General features: G+C 45.5%; 1 protein-coding gene across 1 annotated transcript in view; it reads right to left on the bottom strand.

Annotated features, from left to right (window-relative positions):
- The window catches only part of LOC308488405 (myosin-13), a gene marked incomplete at its 5' end in the record, with an annotated part of 50,382 nt that overhangs the window by 11,650 nt on the left and 13,701 nt on the right, over nucleotides 1–25,031 (bottom strand). The window contains 17 exons of the mRNA XM_081028076.1: nucleotides 274–392; nucleotides 477–603; nucleotides 2,892–3,281; nucleotides 4,271–4,361; nucleotides 4,483–4,628; nucleotides 5,588–5,764; nucleotides 7,349–7,591; nucleotides 9,087–9,342; nucleotides 10,809–10,945; nucleotides 12,069–12,192; nucleotides 13,499–13,616; nucleotides 18,307–18,394; nucleotides 18,490–18,563; nucleotides 20,418–20,727; nucleotides 21,480–21,650; nucleotides 21,769–21,918; nucleotides 22,647–22,765. Coding sequence (XP_080884202.1) covers nucleotides 274–392; nucleotides 477–603; nucleotides 2,892–3,281; nucleotides 4,271–4,361; nucleotides 4,483–4,628; nucleotides 5,588–5,764; nucleotides 7,349–7,591; nucleotides 9,087–9,342; nucleotides 10,809–10,945; nucleotides 12,069–12,192; nucleotides 13,499–13,616; nucleotides 18,307–18,394; nucleotides 18,490–18,563; nucleotides 20,418–20,727; nucleotides 21,480–21,650; nucleotides 21,769–21,918; nucleotides 22,647–22,765 — 2,840 coding nt within the window. The remainder of the gene's footprint in view (nucleotides 1–273; nucleotides 393–476; nucleotides 604–2,891; nucleotides 3,282–4,270; nucleotides 4,362–4,482; nucleotides 4,629–5,587; nucleotides 5,765–7,348; nucleotides 7,592–9,086; nucleotides 9,343–10,808; nucleotides 10,946–12,068; nucleotides 12,193–13,498; nucleotides 13,617–18,306; nucleotides 18,395–18,489; nucleotides 18,564–20,417; nucleotides 20,728–21,479; nucleotides 21,651–21,768; nucleotides 21,919–22,646; nucleotides 22,766–25,031) is intronic.

Genomic DNA, 25,031 nt, shown 5'->3' with positions numbered 1-25,031 from the left:
GCAGAGTGAAAGAATACACAGGGGCCAGAGATGGGCAAACTGGTGCAGCGATGTGGGTGGGGACACACGTGCCCGGAGCGGGGAGTTTATCAGACCACTCTGTGGGGGACAGAGGAGCCCAGAAGGTGGAGCAACCTGAAAGGATTTTCCTTCTCTGAGGAAGGACATCCAATACCAAGGTCCTCTAACCTCAAGACTACCACACTCCCACTGCCTCCAGGCAGCTTCTTGGGTACTATCTGACTTTGCCATGCCAAGAAGAAGTGTCCCTACCTTGGTTTCTTCTTCCAGTTGCCTCTTAAGCTCCTCCAGCTGCTGGGTGAGGGCCTGCTTGCCTTTGGTTAGCTGTGAAACCAGAGCCTCCTTCTCTTCCACTTGGTGGCTCAGCTCCCCTACCAAACAGGGGTGGCCCCCATGTCAGGCTGCAGCTTGCCCTCTCCCCTGGCCCCTGACCACAGCGCCCTGCCCATCCTCACCATTTTGGGTCTGCAGTCTTGCCTTCTGCATGTTCAGATCTTGGATTAACTGCGTCTGTTGGTCTTCCTTGGCTTTGATTTCATTAAATTGGTCTTCCACAGTCCGGCACATTCTTTCCAGGTTACTCTTTGAAAAGAAAGTCCACATGCATGAGAAAAATAGGTTCCTGGTGTCCAGTATTGAACTGGACAGTTTGATAGGTTAGCTTTTTGTCAGATAAAATAAAAACAAAAATACGAAACACATAAAGATCAGTTTAGAAAAAGACGAATTTCAGGTTTGCTTTATTTTTTTTTCTGTTTGCTCCTTAATCGCTAATAGCCTGGAACCTCAGCTTTTGGGAGATGAGTATTTAATGACTGGTAAACAAACCTTTGAGAAGGTGCCACTCAAAGGAACCCCAGGATCTTCTTGTAATACAAGTAATTCTATTGCCAGGTGAATAATATTCCCTTCTGTTGTATCTGTTTGCAAGCAATAGATTCAGGTGACAGTGTTGAGCATTTCATTTAGTTATACAAAAGTTCCCTATGGTGATGGTGGCATGTAGCGTCACCCACCGTGACCTCTAGTTGGCCTGTATTTTCATGAAGTTTGTTTAAAAATCTCATATATGTTATAGACCTTTTCCCTCTCCCTCCCACCCCGCATCCCATAAAGTAAATATAGTACGCTTATTTGTCCTTAGGCTGCAAAGTGAGATGGTAGCAGAAGAGACAGGGATACTAGATTGAAAGCAAGTCCTCAAGGAGCTTAGGATATCTTTGAGAAGACAATCTATGGACATGAAATATATGGTGATGGAAGGAGAACTGACTCTGGGTGGTGAACACACAATGGAATTTATAGAGGATGTAATACAGAATTGTACACTTGAAACCCATGTAAGTTTACTAACCATTGTCACCCCAATAAGCTTTAATTAAAAAAGAAATAATTAAATTGGGGGGAGTTGCAAAAGGGATGGGGGGACTCAACAAAGAGAAAAATCAAAGGATACAATGACTTAAAAAATATAGGGCAATATAAAGTACTTCTTACGTGGGATTTAAAAAGTGAGACCCGAGAGCATGAACCAATGGTGCAGATGGGGAGGGTGTAGGGAGGCTTGGTTATAGGCGCAGCATGTGGGTGATGCTGGGTGTCTTGTAACTCAGCCAACCCCACAGCCTGTTTTGGCTTGGCTTGCTACAGGGGAGAAAGGGGTTGAGGGTTTGGGGAAAGGGAGGAGAGAGGGAAGGAAGGAGGGAGGGAGGGAGAGAGGGAAAAAGGGAAAAAGAGAGGAGTAAAAGGGAGGGAGGGAGGGGAAAAGGAAGGAGGGAGAGCAAGAATACATACAGACATACTTCTTAGGGGAAGGAAAAGATGAGACAGCCAGAAAAATAAACTATAAAGAAAGAGAAAGGATTTTGTAACCAGGGAGTGAGGAAGAAATCAAAAGAATGAATGAGCACTGTGAATCCAGACGCTAAAGACAGAAAGAGGGTCCACAGAGACCAACTTAATTCTCTGATCCATGTCTCTCATTCCTTTTCTCCATGGACACCCTGACCTTCTGGGCAACCTTCTGTAGGAAGTGCACGGCCCCACATCTGGGGTCTCCACTTCTTGCAGCCCAGCTAAGCAGCCCAAAGTACAACTCTGAGCTCCCCAGAACAAAGGCAATGCTTGAATCTAGGAGCATACAGTACAATCTTTGCTTAGAAGTCACACACGGAGGCCAGTTTACCCAGAAGCTGCTGAAGTTGAAGCTTCTATGCCCTTATTTGCATGGTCTCCCATTATGCTGGGAACTGTAGGCTTCAGGTGGGGAGGCGAAGCCAGTCACAGAAAGAATTTGTTTCTAGGTGGGCATTTCTGGCCTAAAGAGGTCTCAGAAGACAGGAACCACAGTCTCCAAGGTGCCAGTAATTTGTGACTTATTTGTCTCATTCTAAATAAATATTTACTTACATGCTTAACTTTGTATTCATATTTTATGTATATTTTCTTAAAGAGGCCCTTTCCTCCTAAGTTTTATATGTTTCAAGTGCCACAAAACCGGGGTCCACCCCACTGTCAGCTAGAACCTTATATCAGCTATGCCTCGCAGAGACTAATATTGTGGACTAAGAAGGTTCCGTGTAGATAACCATACCCAGCAAGGCCCGTTGGTACAATCCATCCACAGGTTTTGGTCTAGAAAATGCTAGATGGATTGGAAGCTTTCTGAAAACCTCTGGAAGGATGACGAGACCTCGAATCATAGCAGATCATTACATCAAGTTTGACTGACTTGCATGAATTTGGGGAACTGGGAGTGGGGAAAGTTTCAGGTTGGAACATGCAGTGAGTTTGGGGCATTGAATGACACATGCCCACTGGGCAGGTGGATATGGCTGCCTCACATTTGCCAAGTGCAGAGGGTCAGGTACCTTCGATTTGGAGATGGTCTCGATGTTGCTGGTCAGGTCATCGATCTCCATCTTCATCTCGCTCTTCTCCTTCTCCAGCTTCTGCTTGACCCTCTGCAGGTTGTCTATCTGCTCCCCGAGCTCAGCTACGCTGTCCGCGTGCTTCTTCCTCAGGGTGGCCGCGGTGGCTTCGTGCTGCAGGGTGGCTTCTTCCAGGTCCCTGCGTAGTTTCTGGAACTCAGCCTCCCTCTTCTTGTTCATCTCAATTTGGACTGAAGTTGCCCCGCCAGCTTCTTCCAGCCGCTCGCTGATCTCCTCCAGTTCTCTGGCCAGATCTGAGCGCTGCTTCTCAATCTTGGCTCTGAGTGTGTGTTCTGCTTCAATCTCTTCCTCCAGCTCCTCTGTGCGGGCCTGAAAGGGTCATTGTATCAGGAATGTTATGGGGAAAACAGCTCACCTTGGGGAGGGGAGGGTGGTGAGGGATAGGATGCAGGCATCATAAAGTAAAGAATACATTGTAACATTAAATTAGTGAAAAAAACTTGGCAGCAATCTAGATGTCCATCAATAGGGGAATGGTCAAATTAACTGTGAGGGAGCTATGCTATCTAGGAGTCCATGAAGCAGTTAGATGTCAACCCATGTCTGCCATGGACAGCTTTGCAAGACACAATGCTACATGAAAGGAGCAAGCTGCAGAATGACAGTCTCAGTGTGATAATATTTTTATATCCGTATACTTATATATTTTGTTTTTGTTCCTTTATATTTTTATGTATATATAAACATACTGTGTGTAACATATATGTGACCCAAAAATGTATACACATTTTAAGAAAGGAAAAATCTATATTAAAATTGTAATACTCAATATATACTAATAACAAAAGATGAATACAAGTCACATTTGACTTCTGCAATTACAAGAGGTGTTCAAAGTGGTTACTATTAATGTCCACACACTACTGCTTGAGTAATGTTGACCACCTTAAGATGTGTATACATTTTTTTGCACCCCCAGTATATATCATATATTTTTGGGGTGTTAATTGGGTACATAAATCCATAGCAAAATATCCAGAAGAATTCACATCTGACTGAAACTGGTAGTGACTTTTGAGATGATGGTGAGGGCACTGGGCTTAGAGGGGTGGTGATCAAAACACCCTTTTCAATAATATTCAGACTTATTGATAATATTTTAATTATTTTCAAGGAAATCTATTTATGTGTTACTTAGAAAATTAAGTTATTAATTTGAAAAAACAAAAGGAAGGACATGGCATTCTCTTCAGCTCCAAGGGGAAGTGGAAAAGAAGAAGCTAGAAACAATAGAGGGGAACAGGGAAAGGAGGGCTGGCAAAAGGGTTTCCAGGGTCGGGAAGGTTCCACACTTTCACCTGCAGTTCTTTAATCTTCTTTTGTAACTGCAAACTGTGAACTTGTTCGTTGTCAATTTTGGTTTGTAATTGACTAATTTCAAACTCCTTCCTGCAAACAGATATATATATATGTGTGTGTATTTAAAATAATATGAAATACAAGCCTTTTAAAGGGGAAAGTTGGTTTTGGGGCTCAAACACAGAGGTGAAAATGAAAATGAAATATCTACTTCTTCAGCTTCTCCTCTACTTGCTGCTTGTCATTTTCTAGGTCCATAATGGATTCCTGAGACATTTTCAGATCTCCTTCCAGCTTCCTCTTCACTCTCTCCAGGTCAGCCCGCAGTTTCTTCTCCTGCTCCAAGCAGCCCTCAAGCTGGGAAGATATGGGTGGGAAGGTTGAGACCCTGTTGGTGAAATGAGCTTGCCCGTCAGCCCATTGCTTTCTTGGGTTCCCTTAAGGTGTGACTGTACGTCTCTGGCCCCAGGAGGGAGCAAGCAAGTTCTCCCCTGTCTCTTCATTCTACTCTCTTCTAGCAAAGGCTACCATAAGGGGCTGGAGCCTCTTTCAGCTGATTCCCACTTGATCTGTCCTGGGCCATATTCCCTGTAGAAACATGGTGCCCATAGGTGCATGCTCTTGGGCTTCTCGAAACAGGCACTGCTACAGTTGTGCCTATGAAGGTCCAGACAGCATGTGATCGCTCCTCTCCTATTTTTCCCATGCAACTGCAGGGAGACTTAGGCAATGAATGTGTGTGTGTGCATGTGCACACATGGAGGGGGGATGGATGTAGGGGTGGAGCACACCTGCTCTGACCTCAGGAAAATTCAGGCGACTTGGTAAAGTCCTAGCCACCGTTGTCAGTGAAACCTGAACACTTTGAACCTGCCTCTTACCTCAAGAACAAAATGCAACGTGAAGGGGGAAGGGATGATAATTTTCACCGTCACAAATGGAACTCACGTTGAACAATGTTAGAACAGACCTGGAGCTTTTGGAACCCAAAGGCCCTAGAAATGGATGCTAAGTTGGATGACGGTGATGACATTTGCTGCTAACCGTTTTACTAACACTCTCTACGTGCTGAGCTTTCCAGGGGAACTTCCAAGGCAGCGCTGGCTGTACCCCCCTTTCACAAGGTGGAAACTGAGGTTTCAGAGTTTAGGTGGCTTGCTCAGTGTTCCAGATGTATTTGGAGTGGGCTGAGAGCCCAAGTGAGTGACTCTGATTCCAGAGTCTGAACGCTCCACCCCTGAGCCTTGTATAGATGCTGCCTTGCATGAGCCCCCGCAAGCAATACGTGTTAGAGCACAGCAGTCAAACATCCTCACGTCATCTACTTGCTGCTCCAGCTTGACGTTTATTTTGATGAGACCATTGACTTTGTCTTCTTCCCCTTGAAGGTCATCCAGTGTTTGCTGATGGGCGTCCTGCAGAGATTTCTTCTCCTTGCTTAGTTTGGAAATGGTTTCTTCAAGGGCTGTCATTTCTTCAGAAAGATTCTTTACCTGGGAAAATATATGGGATGTTGAAACAATGAAACCGGAAGTTTCCAGCAAAGGCTGTTGATTATTTTATTGAAGGACACCGTTGAATGCACAATTGCTGGCTCTGCAGAGCAACCCATCCATCTATACTCATCATAACACATCCACGGGCATTTGTTTGTTGGGTTGGCTGATGGGGGTTTAGAATGAGGCAGGAAGGAGAAGGAGAAGCATGAGATACTCTCAAGAAAATCCAGAATGGGAGTCCTGTGTTGTCAGGAAGCAGGATAAGGGCATCAGACACGGAGATTTAAAGCCTTAAAGTGAACTTTCCCCGTGTACAACATCCTTCCAGGTCAGAGGTTGCTAACTCTTTACCCATAGGCTGAATCTGACCACAGACACCTTTTCTTTAGTCCTCATACTGGTTTACAACTTTAGACGAAGTTGTCAACCTTGAAAAGCACGAGATTTCACATGAAATCCGGATTTCTGGCTTAGAGAAAGTTGAAAGTGCTGGCAACGGGGGTTCCCATTCCCACCTGGTGACAGTTGGCTGGAGCTGAGTCGTGGCTGCCACTGTGAACAGGGTGAATGCTCTACAGTTTGCCACAGGCTCCGCCCCTCCCTGTTGTCTCCTTCCACCACTCCCAGTTGTCCATCCAACACCGACTGAGTCATCTCACACCTGGCCGACCTCATCCTTTGCTCCACCTCATGGGCGACCATGATAAAATGAATCATCTATTGTGTTCTTCATTTAGTTTTGTAAAATACTGACTATGGTGTGTGCAAGTCATTTTAGTCTTCATGTGGTACCATGCTGTATGTTTCATTTTCTTACTATGCCCCCCACTCAGTACTAGGCCTTTTATATCTATCTTGTGCTTTGCGCGCACAAACCTGTTTGTGCTGTGTAGCACTCCCTGGTGTGTATCCACATCTCACCTCTCCATTCCCAGTGTGGACCCCCATACTGCCTCCAGCTCTCCCTTACCACAAGGAATGCTGCCATGAACACCCTTGTATATGTCCCCTTACGGCCTGGTGGGGAGATTCCCTGGTCTATACCAAGGAGCAGAAACACTGAGTTGAAGGATATATGGATTCTTAATTCGACTAAGTATTTCCAGATGGCTTTCCTGAAGGCTGCGTCAGTTTATAGTCTACCAACACTGCACGAGGGTCCCTTTACCCCCAGCTCCCTGCCAGTCCTTACCACTGTCTAGCTTTCTGCCTCCTTCCCCACCCATCTCCCTCATCTGTCTGGCCCCTGGAGACATTCTTGTTTACTCTTCCTGTGTCAAGTGTGGTGAGAAACAAAGATGAATAGGACTCAAGGATCTCCTGCTTTGTGGAGGAAGGGCTGGGACTGGAAGTTTGTGGTACAACCAGGCTGGCAGGAGAAGGATGGAGCAAACCTGCGTGGTAGAGAGGAAAGCAGAGGACAGAACTTGATGTGGCCAGGGCACCCATCTACCTACTCTTGCCTCTTACTTCACAGCAATGTTGGGTTAATGGGGGCACTGCCATGGTTGTCTCCTCCTTACAGAGAGGGAGTCAGGATCATTCAAAAAACTGTGGGGATCCCTTGGGTTTGCCCACCTTGTTCTCTGTGGCATGCTTCTCCTTTTCCACTTTCATTAGGGTCAGCTCCAGGTCGTCAATGTCTCTTTTGAGAGAAGAGCAGTTATCTTCCAGGTTCCTCTTCTTGGCAACCAGTTCAGAATTTACTTCTTCCTCCTCTTCCAATCTCTCATTCAGCTCCTTGACTTTTGCTTCCAGTTGAATCTTGCATTTGATGAGGCCCTCACACCGCTCCTCAGCATCCATCAGGTTTTCCATTTCCTGAAAGAAGCGGAGCATTTTGTCTTGATCAGCCTTTTGATCAACCTTAGCTAGGAGGGCAGGGCTATACCCCCCAAAAGCCCATGAACTAGACCTAAGGAGGGGTCTAGTGTACACATACACATACGCACACACTTATATATCATCCACATACTTTTTTTGTTTTAACCATGAAAGAGATCATCTACTTAATCAAAATTCACCCAAAATAATTTCAAGCAAAGGCATTCATGAAGTGTATAAAGCCTCTGCAATCTGGGAATTCTGGACATCTGGCCATCTCACTCTTTCTACCACCACCAGCTGAAAAGTGACCCATCTCCTCTAGGTTATCAAAAGCTAAGTAACATTTTCAAAACATTACTACCTTCTAACTTTCAACAGAAAAGTGCTGCCTTCATCTCCTTAGCCCTGCCTCCTTGAGCCATAGAACAGAAAATTCAAAGTCAACAGGAATAAGTGATTAAACAAATACATATCCCAGGAGACTCTGTAATGAGTCTTTAGGACAGACTGAGATTAGTTTTGAAACTTAATTGGGTTATCGCTTCTCGTACGAGAGTATCGTAAGAACTGGACACACATTTCACGGTTATGGATGAAAAGATACTGGCAAGACTAAGCATGTGTGTACTGATTATGTGCTGTGTGCCGGGCATTTTACATGCATGGACTCCTCCGATCCTTTCAGCAACCCTGTGAGGCGGGTACAATTATTATGCCCGTTTTACAGATGAGAAAATGGAGGCACAAAGAAGATAAGTAACTTGCCTGAGGTCACACAGCTATCAAACGGAGGATCTGGGATCTCAACCCAGTGATCTGGTTCTAAAAGTTGTTCTGTTGCCTGCTATGCTTGGGAAAGTGCTCCTAATAAGCACACTATACTGATTGGGAAAGTGGAAAGGGGAGGATAAAATGCTTTGCATATCAGGCGAAAGGTAAAGGTATTAGGGAGTTTATTAAAAAGGGCAAATGATAAATGCCTTAACTCTCTGAAATGGTACTATTACACAGCCAGAGTGTTACACACTGTATATATGGCTTTGTTGCCTCTATTCCTTTGATTGAAAATGCATATCTTTAAAGCATTCTTTGACTATAAGCATGTCACTGAAAATCATATGTAGAAAATTACTCTTCTACTGTGAATCGTTTAATTTTATGGTTTATTTTTATTTACATGATTTTTAAAATACTTGGTGCATTCCTGACAGCTTTTATTATGATGATACATACCACTCATACCTACAGCAAAATAGATCTAACTCTGCTATGAAAGACAGGGAGAAATCAATCAGGGCTAACAGAAATTGACTTTGAAGACACACGCTCTGGTTCCCCTAAGCCCAGGGCCAGGTCTTCCATTTACCGGTTAAGGTGGTGAGGCAATACTCTGTATGACCACTGGGTGGCACCAATGCCCCTTGAATAGACACCTGATGAGGCCTCAAGGTTGCTCCTCCTTTTCTATTCTCAAGAAGAAGGTACTTACAGACTGGACCTGCAGCTGGAGGTCATTCTTTTCCTGCAGCAGGGACACCATTTTCTCCTCCATCTCCTTCCGACGAGTCTCAGACTTGGCCAGCTCATCTTTGGCCTTCTCGAAGTCTTCCTTCATGGTGGCCATCTCCTTCTCCGCCTCTGCGCTCTTCAGCAGGGGCTTGATTTTGAAGAACAGGTTCATCCAGGGCCAGTGCTTGACGTTCATAAAAGAACGGATGTTGTACTGGATGCAGAAAATGGACTCCCTGTACATCCATTAGGACCGGGATTAATGAACCACAGCAAGGTCTCGTTTCCACCCCACACCGCCCTATGGACCTACACCCTCCCCGGGTGGGTGGGAAGGAGGTACAGCGAAGCTGTGCAGATCCTGTGGGCTCCAGAGGAGGTTCTGCAATGGGGGCAGAGGAAACAGCACGTGCAAAGGTTGGGAGGTGAGAGGGGGCACGGGCCTTGTGTGGATCTCCCATTTACCTAGCTTCCATGATACAGCAGTTTTTATGTTTCACAGTATTTTGCTACATGATCTCCCTCTTTCTGCTCAAGTGTTGGTGTGTACCAGAACCTGTGTTTAGTCCACTGGTCATCTCCCAGACGCTTGCCCTAGTAGAACTGATCTATTTTCTTCATTTTGACTGTTGTCTATGTCCCAGTGACACCCGTACACGGTTTCCCAACTCATCCTCCTCTGTAGCTTCATATCGCATAGCTCATGTCTACCAGAAAACTTACTTTTCTTTTCTTTAAACTGGCCCCTTCTTGGGGATATTTTTGATATCTGCGCTGGCTTCCGTTCACTCCACCAAGCTAGTTGCCTGGGAGATGGTCTTGACCAATACGTATTGGCGGCCCATTACGGCAACGACAATGTTAGAGCTACACAGGGTATCAGGGCACTGTGGAGGATGGGTTTCCATCCAAATTCCCCTCTCCTTGAAATTCCCATACATAACCAGCCATCAATGCTGCTATTCATGCTGCTGAATTATTGAAGGAATAAAACTCTTAAATATTCCTTCAATCTATCACTTCCTCTCTTACCCATCGACTGTTTCCTAATTTAGGTCCTTATCATCTTTTATTTGGACTTTTGCAACCACTTGGTCTTGGTCTCTCTTGTCCTCTCAGTTCTGCTCTCCTGATAGCCCGGGTGACTTCTCTGAGCTGCAAACCTGATACTCTCACTCGTCTCCTTGTACACCTTCCACAGCTCCCCCATCAACCAGATGATCCAATACGGGCTCATTAATGTGGTACAGGGGTGCCTTCACAGCCTGCCTCTCGATCCTTGCTCCAAACACTATGACCTGCTTGTTGTTCTCCCTCTCCCAGGCCATGCAAAGCTTATGTCAGAAAGTTCTTTTTTCTTGCTGACCCCTTCATGCCAACTCCAACCCCCAGCCAGGTTGGGGACTCATTCTCAATAGTCCTCCACTGCCCTGAATATAACTCTGACATTGTACTGGTCACAGGCATTAAAATTCACTATGTACTTGTCTGCTTCCCACTCATTGTGAGCTCCTGGAGGGCAAGGTTCATTTCTAGCATATCCCCAGTGCTAAGCAGAGTCCCCAGCATGGTATTCCTGCTCCGTAAATGTTGGTTAAATGGCTGAACAAGAACATTAATATCCCAAGACTAAAATCAGGAAGTGACGAGTAGCTCCTACGTAGGAAGGGCAGGGTAAGGTGGAGGTGAGCGTCTGCATCACCTTCTCTCCATCATCTTCTTGAACTCCACCCGCATCAGGTACCCCCGGCACAGGGCCTGCGTGCGCGTCATCAGAGTCACCAGCTTCTCATCCCTCATCTCCTCCAACAGTCCCAAGAGCCCAGCTTTGAAAAACACCTGTGTTAAAGGAGAGACAGCCCTGCTTTGTTCTCAGCAGATGTTCAACAGTGGGCTCTCGCGAGAGCCTGTTTCTGCCCAACCCCAACCCTTGACCTTTGAGTCTTGGGTTGGGACTGGCAGCCATCTGGCTCCCAGGACCTGCTTCTCAGTGTTCTGGTCTCTGCAGCAGCCCCCTCTTATGTTTTGTTGCAAAGCATGTTCCAGGTCCTACCAACCCACATGGACATAGTCTAACAGAGCTCACATTCAGGAAGCAAAGTGAGTCCAGAAAGTGACCTCAGACTCAATTGTGCCCACATTAGGACAGATTCACAGACTTATGCCTTCTTGTCCTCCTCCTTCTCTGCCCACCTGAGAAGGCTGGTCCCACCTCAGGCCTATTCACGCATGTCCACACTGGCAGAGCTTCCTCGGCTCCCTTGATGTTCCAAAGAAGCAGGGTACCCTTGGTGGCAGCAGGCTCCTCCCTGGAGGGGTGGATGCCCCCAGCCCCAGCCTGTCCCTTTTGGGGACGAGGAGCTTCGGAATCAGAACAGAATTAGAAGCCGGCCTTTGCCACTCACCATCCATGTGACCATGAGCAAGTTTCTTGTCTCCTGGGATCCTCCATTTCCCCACCCTCCCAACAAACTCCTGAGATCAGTATCACCTTTATCACCATCAGGTTTTGCGAGGATCAGTGAAATGTGTATAGAGGGCATGTCACAGAGCTTAAATGCACACGTGCTCAATAAATGGTAGACATTTTTATGGGTTATAATTATTCTTCTAAGGTCCTCATTGTCCATGGAATTCTGGGTTCTCTCTCTTCAGCTCTTTCATCTCTTTTAGAATGTCTTTCCTTTGCTCCCTCCAGGACACCATGTTTCCCATTACTCTCTTTTACGGCTGGTAAGGCTCCGCCTTTCAGTTAAGCCTCTAGACTCTTCAAAACCAACATGGAGATGGAGCTCTCTGTACCCAGATATAGGGATTCCTCTACCTGGGCTACTAGGCAAGGGGTAGCCAGGTTGACCAGGCAGGGAGAGAGAGAGAGACCCATTTCCTCCAGGCAGCTAAAAAGCAGCACAGGGCTGTGGTTACATGGGGTTGGGAGTATCCCTGCTTCACCTGTTCTCACCTTGGTGTTGCCAAACCTGTACTGGTCCCGGTCCACATCGATGGAGTTCAGAAGCTTCTCAGAAGCATTTTTACTATCAATAAACTGCCCCTCTGGAACGGCACTGGCATTGAGGATCCGGTACCTGAAGAGGGAGTATGGTGGGTCACTTCCGGGGCCTGCGGGCAGCTGGGTGTGAGGGGGAGAAGAGCCTCTGGCTGCACAACCCTCTCCTGAGGGCTGCACCCTGCTTCTCACTGCTCAGACCCAGGGTCTTAGAGCCCTGTGGGAGCCCAGCCCAGTCATCCTGCAACGACCCAGGCCAGAAAGGCCACGTCCTCCCTTTTTCCATGGGTAAGGCTCCGGCAGGAGGAGTGGTGTCAATTGTACTTGGGGAGGGAGTGGGAAGCTGAAGGAAGACAGACTCCAGAGAGCCACTGTGGCTTAGGTGACGAGTCTGCCGACAGTTGGCCTGGCACACAGGAAGCTGCGATGTCACCCTCACGAGAGCTCTGCATTGGGAAGCTACATCAGGCCTCACATCTACATTATGCCCATCATCGGCCTGATAGTGCGGGCTAGGCTGGTGGTTTCAGTTAAGGGACGCAATTCCCCAAACAGATTCACCCCCTGAGAAAATCCCCATACCCGAGGCCAGGCCTTCTAGAAATTCTCCCTCTCTATCCTTAGGAGGAAATGGCATATTGTACAGCTAGTCGGACAGAAGGGGAATCTAGGGATTGCTTCTAGACAAGCAGGTTGTGGCATGAGAGAGAGAAACATAATAGAAGGAAGTCCAGCTGAGTGCACAGCTGGCATTTTGCTTTCAGAGGAACTGGTTCTTGTTGACTCAGCAGAGCCTTGAAATCAGTTGTGACCTGCAGACCTCTAGCCCTCCTGCCTTTGCAGGGTCCTCTCCCCTCCTCCACTCCAGACAAAGCCTGGATTTGTGGACCCAGATAGCAGGTGGGAGGAGATGTGGTCTAGAACAGTGGGTCTTCACGGGGGAAGAGGGGTGATTTATCCCCCAAGACATTTGACAATGTCTGGAGACATTTCTGATTTTCACAGCCTTTGTGGGCGTGAGGGGTGACGGTGAGGGGTATGATTTGCTACTGGCATCTGTGCGTAGAGGTCAGGGATGGTGCCCCAAACCTACACAGCTCCACAACAAAGGACTATCTGGCCCCAAGGTCCGTAGTGCTGAGGTTGAGAACCTCGGGTCTAGAGTCTCAGTCAGGTCAGAGGGTTTGGGCTGAGACCTTGGAGCCACTTCGGCAGGCTTAGCACTCACTCTGGGTAGGAGATCACTCCCCCTCCCACAGCAAAAGATGAAGCCCGTGACACCCTGCGGGGTCTGTGGACCCACCACACACCTAGCCCAGGGAGCTCCTGTGGAGAATGCCAGACGTGCCCTCAAAAGGAGAGACTGATAAAGACAGGTGACCTACCGCTGTTTGAAGTCCGCATAGAGGATCCGGCTGGGGAATCCTTTCCTGCAAATCCGGATGCCCTCAAGGACCCCATTACAGCGCAGTTGATGCATGACCAAGGAGTGGTCCATCACGCCTGGGAAAAGAGTGTCCCGGGGTGTGTCGGTGGCTCTTTCATTGTTTTCTTTGATGGTCAGGGCACCTGGAGACACTCTGACACACCCAGACTAGCGTGGAAAGGGTTAATGCCAACTCTATGGTTGGGAATGGCCGGGGCCTGCCTCCAGTCTCACAGTACAGACAATCACAACCTCTCGAGGCAACTCTAACACCCCATCACCATGGGAATAAAATCCAAAATATTGATCTTTATCCTTGACTCTGTAGCTAGGCGCCAAGGGAGGGCAGAATGAGTGTGAAGTCCCCTTTGGGCTTCCCATTAGACATAATAATTTGAGATGCCCTCTGCCTCTACTCAAGGATAGGGACGTGAAATCTGCAGGCTGTGCCTTTCGTGGTGGAGGAGAAACAGAGGGAATAAGGAGGGCTGTGGTAGGGGGTGGAGGGGGTTGAATGCAGGACAGTCATCTGCTGGCTGTTGAACACCTGCTGTGGAAAGCAAGGAGGGAGCACTGTGGCTGGGGTGGAAGAAGAGAAGCCAGAGAGACAAACCTCCGTGGGGGAAGCAACATGGTCACTCTTAGTAACCATCGTGGATCAGGCACACATCAAAAGCAGACTGAGAAAATTCTGTCTCGTGGCTGTGTGAGGGGTTGGAGGAGAGGTCTGTGGATACCTAATGACTTCTCATTTGGGGTTTCCTAAGTTGCTGGGGAGGGGCTAAACTTGGCTTTGATTTAACCTCATGGAAACTTCTAGAATGCTCACAAGTTCCCCTGGCTACTGTGAGGAGAGATGATGATATGCTTATACATTTTTCAAGATTCTGCTAAAGCTGCGCTACTGTCTGATCCAGAAGGTATTGACCACACATGGCTATTTAAATTTGAATTCATTAAAATGAAAGATTTGCTTTCTTAGTTGCACTAGCCACATGTCATATAACTAGTGGCTACCATACTGGACAGTGCAGCTATAGAATATTCCCATCATTTCTGAAAGTTCTAGTGGACAGTGATTCTCTAGAGGAAGAAATGATTAAAAGCAAGGGGGAAAATGCATCAGAAATTCAGAGAATCACTGATGTGAGAGAACTTTAAAATTCATCTAGTCCCGCTCCCATTATTTCTCGGATGAGGATTATGACAGGTTCAGACCTCAGCTGTGCCATTTACTAGTCGTGTGAACTTGCACTTTCTATGCCTCAGTTTCCTCATTTGTAAAATAAGGCTAACGACAATCTCTACTTCATAAGACTGTTGAGGATTAACTGAGTCAATACGAGTAAAGAACTTAGCCCCTGACATGCAGTACAAAGCGTATTAGATTGTTGTCCTATTGTTGTTCTTTGTTTGATGTACCAGGCATGCTTACAGACATGGCAGCGGCCTCTATCTCCACAAGGGCCAGGAGCAGAGAAAAAAAGGTGTAGTTAGAGGAAAATTGACCATTTTAGAGACAGAAGAAAACTTAAAGACTATCATTTTATGATGGGGAGATTAGAGCTGCCATTCTGCTTGCCCAATTTGTACACTCAGAGGGGAGAATTTTTCTAGTTCCCACAAAGCTATCCTACAACATGGAAGGACACTGAAGGAGGCTGAGACTAGATAAGTGCCTTGCGAGGGGTAGCAGAGCTGAGACTGGACATTCTTCCCTCTTGGCGTTCTTCCTGTTCTGCAGAATTCTGGGTTGAGTTCTCTTAGTGTTCTCCCTACATCCCTCCCAGCTCAGGCTGAGATGGTTTCTAGAAGGTTCATAAAAAGTTCTCCTTTGCCTTTGTACCAACATGCAAAACTTCTAAAAAGTTCCCTGAGCTATTGCCTCATCTTATGTTACATTTGCTGCAGGATTTTTTCCCTCTTTATTGCCCAATTATTTATCATTTCCATCCCACTCCTTTCTCCAGTCATCTCAGCCTTCACGAGCTGAGATGTTATACTAATCATGTTTTTTATTTCCTGTATTTTATGATGCTTTGACATCTTGGGACCTTGCTGGCTTGGGAGAGACTGCCCTTCCCAGAGCTAGCCAATTCCTAGAAATAGCAAACTAGTCCCCTGCAAACACACAGTATTTACACGCAACCCAAACAGCCCAGAGCTCACGTCCGCCAACCACTACCTGTACCAGGATCTCACACTCAGGGCCAATACTCCTGTGCCCTGATCACAACAGGGCCAGGTACCAGACAATGAGAAGAGCCGCTGCTCCCCAGAACCCACTGAAATTATTCACACTAGCCAATCTTAAACCTGCTCACACTGCCTTGCCCATCCATCCTATGGAAACTACAGCAAAGGCTCTTGTCCACGGTTCTCCTCATTCCCCCAGACTTTGACCGACACTGGTGCTTCCCTAAGTGGCCCGGCATGGTATGATGGGCCTTTTCCTTTTGGGCATGATGAATAACAATCTTTTCAATGGCAGTTATCTCCTGATCTGTTGGCCTCACCATAATTGAATAATAAGAAAACTTATATTTTAAGGCAGCAGTGAGTCAACCATTGGCCAGTCAACAGCATGCATTTGGCAGGACCCAGGCTGCCACAGAGGAGGTGAGAGGACTGGAGCCTGAGCCCTGTTCCTGAGGGGCTCCAGCTGGCAGGAAGAGAATCTGTACATGTGAACCCTGGAGGAGAGTGGGAGAACAGCTACAAAGCACCAAATGTGCCGGTGGGTGAGACAGGGGGCTTTGCAATCCGATCAAGAGGCCATGATTCCAGTCCCAGCTCTGACTGCTCTGGGGTGAGGCACTGAAGTCTCCATAGTCCCAATTCTGTCTTCTAGAAAATGAGGAGGTCCTATTAGGTCTCTTCCAAAGGATCACTCAGGCTCCTGTATCAGTGTGTTAGTCTATTCCCAGAAGTGAAAAAGAAAATAGAGAGAAGCCAGAGCAAAGAAGACACAAAACGGAGAGGAAGGGTCAGAGATGTCACCGAAACATGCCTTCCAAAAGGAAAAGCAAACCAATAGATGACCAAAAATGCTGAGGCCCCTGGAGGCACAGTTTGAACCCACAGAGGTTCAATTTATCCTCCTGTCACCTGATACTCACAGGGCATGTACCTTATATTCATAGAAGACTCATGCTGCATGCACGTTTGATTTGTGCAAATATATACTCAACAACAGTAATGGAAATTGATTTTCTTTATGACAAAAACACTGCCATACAAGCCATCGGTGTTGTCTGATGCTTAACCAAAGAAACACCTCTGTTCCTACACCGAAGGAGAACTTGGCTGTGCTGGGATCACCGGGAGAAAGCGCAGCCTGCCCCAGACATTGGGGGTCAAAACAGCGCAGCTGGTTTTTGCCTTTAACTTAGACTTTAGAACCTAACTTCCATTAAATAACTTCCATGGAGAATAAATTCCTATAAGTAAAGTAGACCAGGTTGTTTGGAGAATGAAAGTTTCTGGTTTCAAGTAATAGTAACAATACTAATAATTCCCATATGATTATTCTCACTATTATCATACATAATATTATTCTCATAATAATAATAATTATTATTACAACTGACAGCCAACATTCACTGTTGTTCACATAATCGCCCTGTTTTAAATGCTTGACATGCCCTCATTCATTTCATCTTCACAACCCTCTAAGGCGGGTGAAATGAGTTAATATTTATAAAGTGAGTAAACACTTTATAAGCACCCGTTAAATAAATAAACGAATAACTAAATGAATGAATGAATGAATGAATGAATGAATGAATGAATACGAGGTTTTTGCTTGCTTTTGTAGAGCAGAAACCTGAAGTACTTGGCTTAGGTCCCATGGGTAGGAACAGGTGGAGCTGGGGTTTCTTTTCTTGACCACCTAACTGCTCTGCTCACTTGTAATGATGTCGAGGCAGGACGTTGACTCATGGGCCAGAACCCCATGATTGGGATAGAACAGCTTGGCCAGAGGAGTGAGCTACTTTGTAGCTGCAGCTCTGTGTGACAGTGTGTCCTTCTCGTTGTGACAAAAGACCCTGAAACACAGCTGCGCTCTAAGAATACTTTTGAATCCAGGACTGGGTGGTGGTTAAAATTCTATTGCACTGCACAGTGTTCTCTCTATATGTGGTCTCATTCTCAGTTTTCTCATCTATAAAATGGAGATCATTACTCTTAACTTGCAGAGAACTATTGTAGGCAGTAGAGATAATATGATAAAGTGACTGACATACAGTATAGGCTCACACAACAGTTGTTATTGATGCTGTTTTTCTTATAGAATACCTGAGACAAATGTTTGCCAAATCTAGTGGTTCTTCATTTTGGGGGCAAGGGAACCCCAGAGCCCTTTAAGAACCTCATAAAAGTTATGCATCTAATGTGTCTACACACTTACATACAATATTTTGGATATGATTTCATATTAGGGGTGCCAAATAAAATAAAAGATGCCCAGATAAATTTAAATTTCAGATTAACAGTGAATAATTTTTTAGTCTAAGTATATCCTAAATATTGCATAAGTCACACCGAGACCTATTTCGTTGTTTATCTGAACTCAAATTTAATGGGGTGTCTGGTATTTTTATTTGCTAAATCTGGCAGCCCTACTTCATAGACTTCTTAGAGAAACGATAAAGACTATAATGCTTTCCTCGGGGAAATACACGGGCATATACACGCACGCACATACACACGCATGAGTGTATGCACACATTTCAGGGAGTCCTGTTCTGATGGATTCTTACTCACCAGGAGTCTTGGTTTCATTGGGAATCAGACATCGTACAAAGTGAGGGTGAGTGCTCCTTAAGTTGGTCATCAATTTGTTTAAATTTTCCTGGGACACAAAGCAGAACAGGCATATTTACCTTAGCAAATGCTATTTCACTGGGCAAAAACACAATTGAACACGGAAGCTGCCAAAATACAAACCCTGAACACCGCTGACACTGTCTGGAAAGAGGAGCCCTTCTTCTTTCCGCCCTTCTTGCTTCCCCCAGAGTCACCTGGAGACAGACAGAGACGGGGTATCAGATGCAGCCCCGAGGACACATCGGTAGCTTCTTAAACCACCTCTTCCCAGCCCCGAAAGTTTTGGTTTGCTTTTGACATAAGAGACCTTAGGGTTGTTTGTTTTTTGTTCTAAGTGCCTCCAAACTACTCAGATTTAGCAACACTCATCTTTGTCACTGTGGAAAGGGGTGGGGTGGGATGTGGGTGGCATTTAACTGGGAGTCTAACTTCGATTCCAAGGAGAATCTTTTCCTGTAGAAATCAGACATGAAGTCCCACTGAATAGGTGACAAGATGGAAACATTCCTCCTGATGACTGTAGCTTCTTTCACGAGTTGTCTCCTTTTAGGCCTGAGTCCCTTTATCTCTTAATAAGGAAGTGACTAAAAGTAATACAACTGAAGTTTCTCAAGAATATTCTATGGGTTTTTTGTTTTTTTTCTTTTCCAAAAGAAACAACTGAAGTTGCCAACTTAATTTGGAGTCAGTGATATTAGGTCTACTCTTTCTGAATGGCTCCGTTTCAGATTTGGGTTCTGATACATAATCAAGATTCACTCCTGGGGGAAATGTCATGTCTCAGTTTCCCCTATACTCCCCTCATTCCACTCTCCTATTCCTAGGGTCTAGCAGGAATGTGTGTTTGGGGGCGGGGGTGGGGAAGAGAGGCAGGAAAGCCACTTCCCCAGATCCACACTGACATAGGGACTTGTATTTAGAGTCTTGGTGTTATCCCTAAGTGAATTTACGCAATACACTTACAAAGAAACCTTGATTAGATTCAAACAGGGTGGTAGTTACCATTCAAGTTGAAAGTTGTGCCCAGTTTTTATATTTCACTGCTCAGAGTACACTAGGTATTAATTTTTTTAAATGATCTAATTATAGAATGAATGATTATATTGCATTTATTTTCAAATTAAAGATAATTTGTTAAATTTATGCGTTTAAGATAGTCCACGATTTTTAAACCCTATTTGGTAATTATTTAAAAATATGTATGTGAATAACCTTAAAAAGTGATACTGGCTTATGCCGTCACCTGGGAAAACAATCTAGAAGTTCCTCAAAAAGTTAAACAGAGTTACCATATGACTCAGCAATTCCACTCCTAGGTCCATACCCAGGAGAACTGACACTGTATTTCCACATAGAAACTTGTATACAAATGGTCACAGCAGCATTATTCACAATAGCCAAGACATGGAAACAATCCAAATTTCCATCAACTAATGAGTAGATGGACAAAATGTGTAAAATCCCTACAATGGAATATTACTAATATATAAAAGGAAGTGAAGTACTGATACGTACTACAACATGGACAGACCTTGAAAACATTAGGTTAAGTGAAAGAAGACAGACACAAAAAACCTTACAGTATATGATTTCATTTATATGAAATGTCCAGAATAGGCAAATCCGTAGAGACAGAAAGCAGATTAGTCATTGCTAGGCTGAGGGATGGGGGAGGGAGAAGTGACTGCTAATTCACAGCGTGAATGAAAATGTTCCTGAATTAGATAATGATGATGGTTGTACATAAAAACCATTGGATTTTCTAAAGGATGAAGTTTATGGCATATGAATTATATCTCAATTTTAAAAAGCTATTAAAGAATGTGGTATTGATTATCATGTCTACTGAGAAGTCTTGTTAGCTCCAAAGACCTCAATCTCTTAAGGAAAAGGAAGACTAGGAGAAAGAAAAATGGAGCTCAGAGACAGATAAATAAATCAAGCTCAATCCAAAGCTTGCGTTTGACTACTGGTTCTTTATAAGCACCTTTGGGTTATAGGTAATTCCACAAAGATTTCCACAGATTAAGAGAAAAAAAGACTTTCACCTGGTTCTGCACCAGCATAGTTGGAAAAAAGGAAGGACAGCAGTTTCAGTGAAGACTTCTGGTACAGCCCGACCACGGTCTCGTTCAAGGGGTCTTTGTTCTTGTCAAGCCAGCCGGCAATGTTGTAATCCACGGTGCCCGCGTAATGCACCAGCGAGAAGTGGGCCTCAGCCTTGCCTTTGGCAGGCTTGGGCTTCTGGAAGTTGTTGGACTTGCCCAGGTGCTGGTCATACAGCTTGTTCTTGAAGGAAGTGTCCGTGGCCTTGGGGAACATGCACTCCTCTTCCAGGATGGAGAAGATACCCATAGGCTAGAAGGAGGATAACAGACTACATGTCAGCATTTAATACCAGAACATTCCAACGACTCCATTGTCTGCAGGAACCAAAGACAACCTCCTTGGTGCTAGTGCTGGGTTACTAGGAACATTGGAATGCAAGTGCTGTGAGAGCAAGTCTCCTGGTCTGTTTGGTGTGATGACAGAACAGTGTTACCTATAATATGTGCTTAATTCACATTTGTTGAACAAAAGAACATGAAATGAAATTATGTACATATAAATGTGGCTCACTTTGAGCAATAGGTTTACAAAAATGTAAAGGTATGTACATAGACATAAAGTAATATTTTAAACAATAATGTCTGGATTTCTCAGTAGTCACCTGAGGAAGATACGTGCATTCCAACATGACCAGTGCTCAAAACATTATTGGAATTCCTTTTTAAAAAGGTAATGTCATCTGTTGTTTTTGTAGTAACATTTCCCCAAAACCCCTACTGCTCTGTAATCCCTCCTCCTTAGGTCTTTGGACAAGTCAGAAAGGTATGAAATGCTACAGTACCTGCTCTGTTCCCATCATATTCTTGGGAAAACTGATCTTAACCACCCATTCACCTTTCTAGGTGACCGAACAGATTCTGGGTGTTTTCCAGACACTTACCCTGTATGCACAAGGGGATCTCGCTATCTAAAGGCTCACAGCCTGGGAGCGGGGTTAGAGGCAGCAATGATGGTTCCAACCAAAAAAAAGCTGTACCTGGGAGGGGCATTTATTTCTCTACCTTCTCAATGAGCTCGATGCAGGCAGCCAGGTCCATCCCGAAGTCAATGAACTCCCACTGGATGCCTTCCTTCTTGTACTCCTCCTGCTCCAGCACGAACATGTGGTGGTTGAAGAACTGTTGCAGTTTCTCATTGGTGAAATTGATGCACAGCTGCTCCAGGCTGTTGAACTGGGTGTTTTAAGTACCAAACAGTTTGAGTGGGTTTGGAAAATGCAGTGGGGATTCAGCAAAGCAGATACACAGTGGAAGGGTCTTTTTAGGCCAGCCATTTAGCCAAACAACTCACATCAAAGATCTCAAAGCCAGCGATGTCCAAGACCCCGATGAAGTACTGCCGGGGCTGCTTGGTGTCCAGCTGCTGGTTGATACGGGTGACCATCCACAGGAACATCTTCTCGTAGATGGATTTGGCCAGAGCGCCCACCGAGTTGGTCACCTCGAATTGGAACTCTCAAATTAGTGTTTTTATGGTTGTATTAAGTCAAGACATATGAGTCGACATCTTGAAGGTTCGAAGCAGTTGGAAATTGACAATTTCATATGGCGCAACCTCACGTGAAGTATTTCCTGAGGCATTCCCCCAGCTCATGATGTTCCCCTTTCTCTGAGAACTATCCCATTTACAAAGATAGTTTTCTAAGAATCATGGTGATAGCACATGACTCTAGCCCCTGGCCACACTTAGTTGTACCAGAGGTGGACATTTGATCCAAGTTGGGTTCAAGAGAGTGTCTCTCCTAACAATTTGGAATTGGGCTCAAAAGACACTGGCCTCAGTCGCAGGGTAAGCCTGGAGCCATAGAGATATAAACTTGGGAGCTATGGGGTGGCTGTGGGCAGGAGAGGTGGAGAATGCTTATCTGCCTAGTGAGGACACACAGAGAAAAAGAGTGACGATGTCCTATAAAGCTCTAGAGAAGGAACAAGAGAAAGGCTGCCTGGCTCCAAGGGCTCCTCAGTTCCTGGCTCCAGGCCCTCATGACACCCAGCGGCGCTCCGTGCTTTACATCCCTTGGTTTACCCTTGAGGCCTAAGAATGAATTCCCTCTGAATGCTGAAGCCAGTTTCATTTCTAGCTCTGACACCTGCAACCCAAAGAGCTTTAAGATGATGGTGAAAACAACATAACACCTGAGTTGACTGGATTCAGAACATCTCCATTACCTGCTGGACATTTTGCCCTTTAGTGACATATTCATTCCCAACCTTCACTCTCGGACAGCACAGGCCTTTGAGCATTTCTGCAGAATTCAGACCCATCAGGTATCCAGCTTTGTCAGCCACTAAAGGAAGAAGACAAATGGCATCACACAAAACCAGCAGTTGCTAAAGTGTCCAGTCAGGCCCCTATGTTCTCCCAGGATTGTTTTCTATAATCCTTTTGGGCAGCAGGTTTGGACATGTCCAGTGAAGCTTCAATAACATAGTCTGGGGAATCCAGGTTTTCAAGAACTTTAATTTACCTTCTTGATGCAATCTTTAATTATAGGTTGATCTACAGCTGTTCAAAAATACACTTACACAGTCATATTGTGGTCTAATTCTATAACACAATGGTGGATAAGTAAAAGCGGCATCATTTGGACAATTAACATACGTTAGCACCTTCCTAATTTATGCAAGATTGTGCTAATAGCGGAGAGAGAAGTACAAAACCTCGACTCAGCCCTCCAGTGTTTGGAGACGGTCAAAAGTCGTTGAATGTGAGCAATTTATAGTTCACTGGGAGTTCAGTTGACTTTGGGATGAACCTGGCTCCCTGCACTGAGTTCATTAAAAGGTAGAGAAATGCCGCTCCCAGGGCAGCTCCTTCTTGGTTGGGAGAATCACCTTATTGTTGGTTAGGGAGACAACTTAATAAAAATCCAAGGCAGTATTAATTAAGTACTTAATAAGAGCCCAAATGAGTACTTTACTCTTTGCTCAAATGAATCCCTTTTTCTTGCTATGTTCATTTTGGTGGGTGGTACCATTATCCTTCTACTCACTTAAACTTGAAAGTGCGGTGTGATTACATGTGTCCTTCTCACCTCTGACGTGCCTGCATTCAGTCGGGCACCAGATCCTGCTCATTTCACCTTCAAAACAGCTGGCATCTCTAATGTTCCCAAGAGTTGTAGAATAGTAGAGGGGCAGAGAGCCTGGACTCTGGAGTCAGAGTGCCTGGATTCAAATTTTGGTTTCACTTCCTTATGCCTCAGTTTTATCATTTGTAAACTGGGGGGGGGGGTGGCAGTACCCCATTGCATGGGTTGTTGTGAAGTGGGCCTGGTGCAGAGAGAGGACTCAGAGAATATTAACTTGGATTGGTATCATCATTGGAGGAACTCAGGCCTGGATCACAGCCCTCTACTTCCCCTTTTCCAGGCTCTTCCTGCTCCTAAACCCTGAGCACAAGGCTGCCAGGTCTGAAAAGAGCCTGAGACCCCGCTGTGATATAGGTCAATATGGTCTGCTGTTGCTGAGGAGCCTGATACATTGTTTTTCAAGGTTCCACGCTCTGGTGAGCCTGACTGCTTACGGATTAATTCCCGGTGGTCCCATGTACTTCTCCTGCTACTTGGAGTGTCTGTGGCTTTTGGTGCCCACCACAGACATTCTAAACCATTTATCCTGGCCCTCAAGGCCTTCCCGAACTGATGCCAAAATAATCACTTTTTATTCTCATCTTTTACAAATCTATTACACCTATCCTCTTCTGTAGCCAGTGGACCACTCTCCGAGCCTCAATCCCCATCACATTCCTTCCTCTGCCCCCTAGTTCATGACGTTTCTTCTGGCTAGACTGCCCTCTCACCCACACCTTTCAGAATCCTACCCATCCATCAAAGTCCATGTCAGTGCCCCCTTTCCCCAGGAAGCCTTCCCTGATTACCCCAATCAGAAGTGCTTCCTGCTCTGACACTGAGTTTCTCTCCTGTTACAGAGCATGCACCACGGGGATAGGCAGGATTCCCAGACAGTCCCCAATATTTGCACTTTCTGGTGTATTTACCCTGTATAATCCTTTCCACGAGTGCGTGCGCGTGTGTAATCTGTCAATGTCATAGGATATTACTCCTGTAATGAGGTTACTATTCAGTTGACTTTGAGTTAATAAAAAGAGATTATCCTGGGCAAACCTAACCTAATCAGGTGAGCCTTTACAGACAGTAATAGAGTCATATATGTTTTCCAGGCCTTAAATTCAAGGCTCTGGTTTCCTTTTACCATATGGGGTTCAAGACACACTGCTTCACACAGTGTGGGGATATTATAAACAGTAGAATTATTAGGGACAAACCAGCCCTATGAAAGTTAAATCCCATTTTACTGATGGAGCTTGTAAAATGCAGTGCGAGAGACATGAAGCCTGATGAGCAGGGCATATGGTGGGTGTGTCCTGCTGCTGTAAACCCCTCCCACTGCTCTCTGCTTTATTTCCAGGCCTCTTGGGGATGAGACAGAGGTGGATGGTGAGATCATCCAGACGAGAGTTATGGGGAGGAAGATTTGTATACCAGGCCTGGTTCAGGGTCAAGTTCAACAGATATCAGAGTGAAAGGGAAA

The sequence above is a fragment of the Rhinolophus hipposideros genome, assembly GCF_964194185.1.
Source record: "Rhinolophus hipposideros genome assembly, chromosome: 20".
Taxonomy (NCBI): domain Eukaryota; kingdom Metazoa; phylum Chordata; class Mammalia; order Chiroptera; family Rhinolophidae; genus Rhinolophus; species Rhinolophus hipposideros.
The sequence above is the reverse complement of the archived record's forward strand: the minus strand, read 5'-3'. Positions and strand labels throughout refer to the sequence as shown.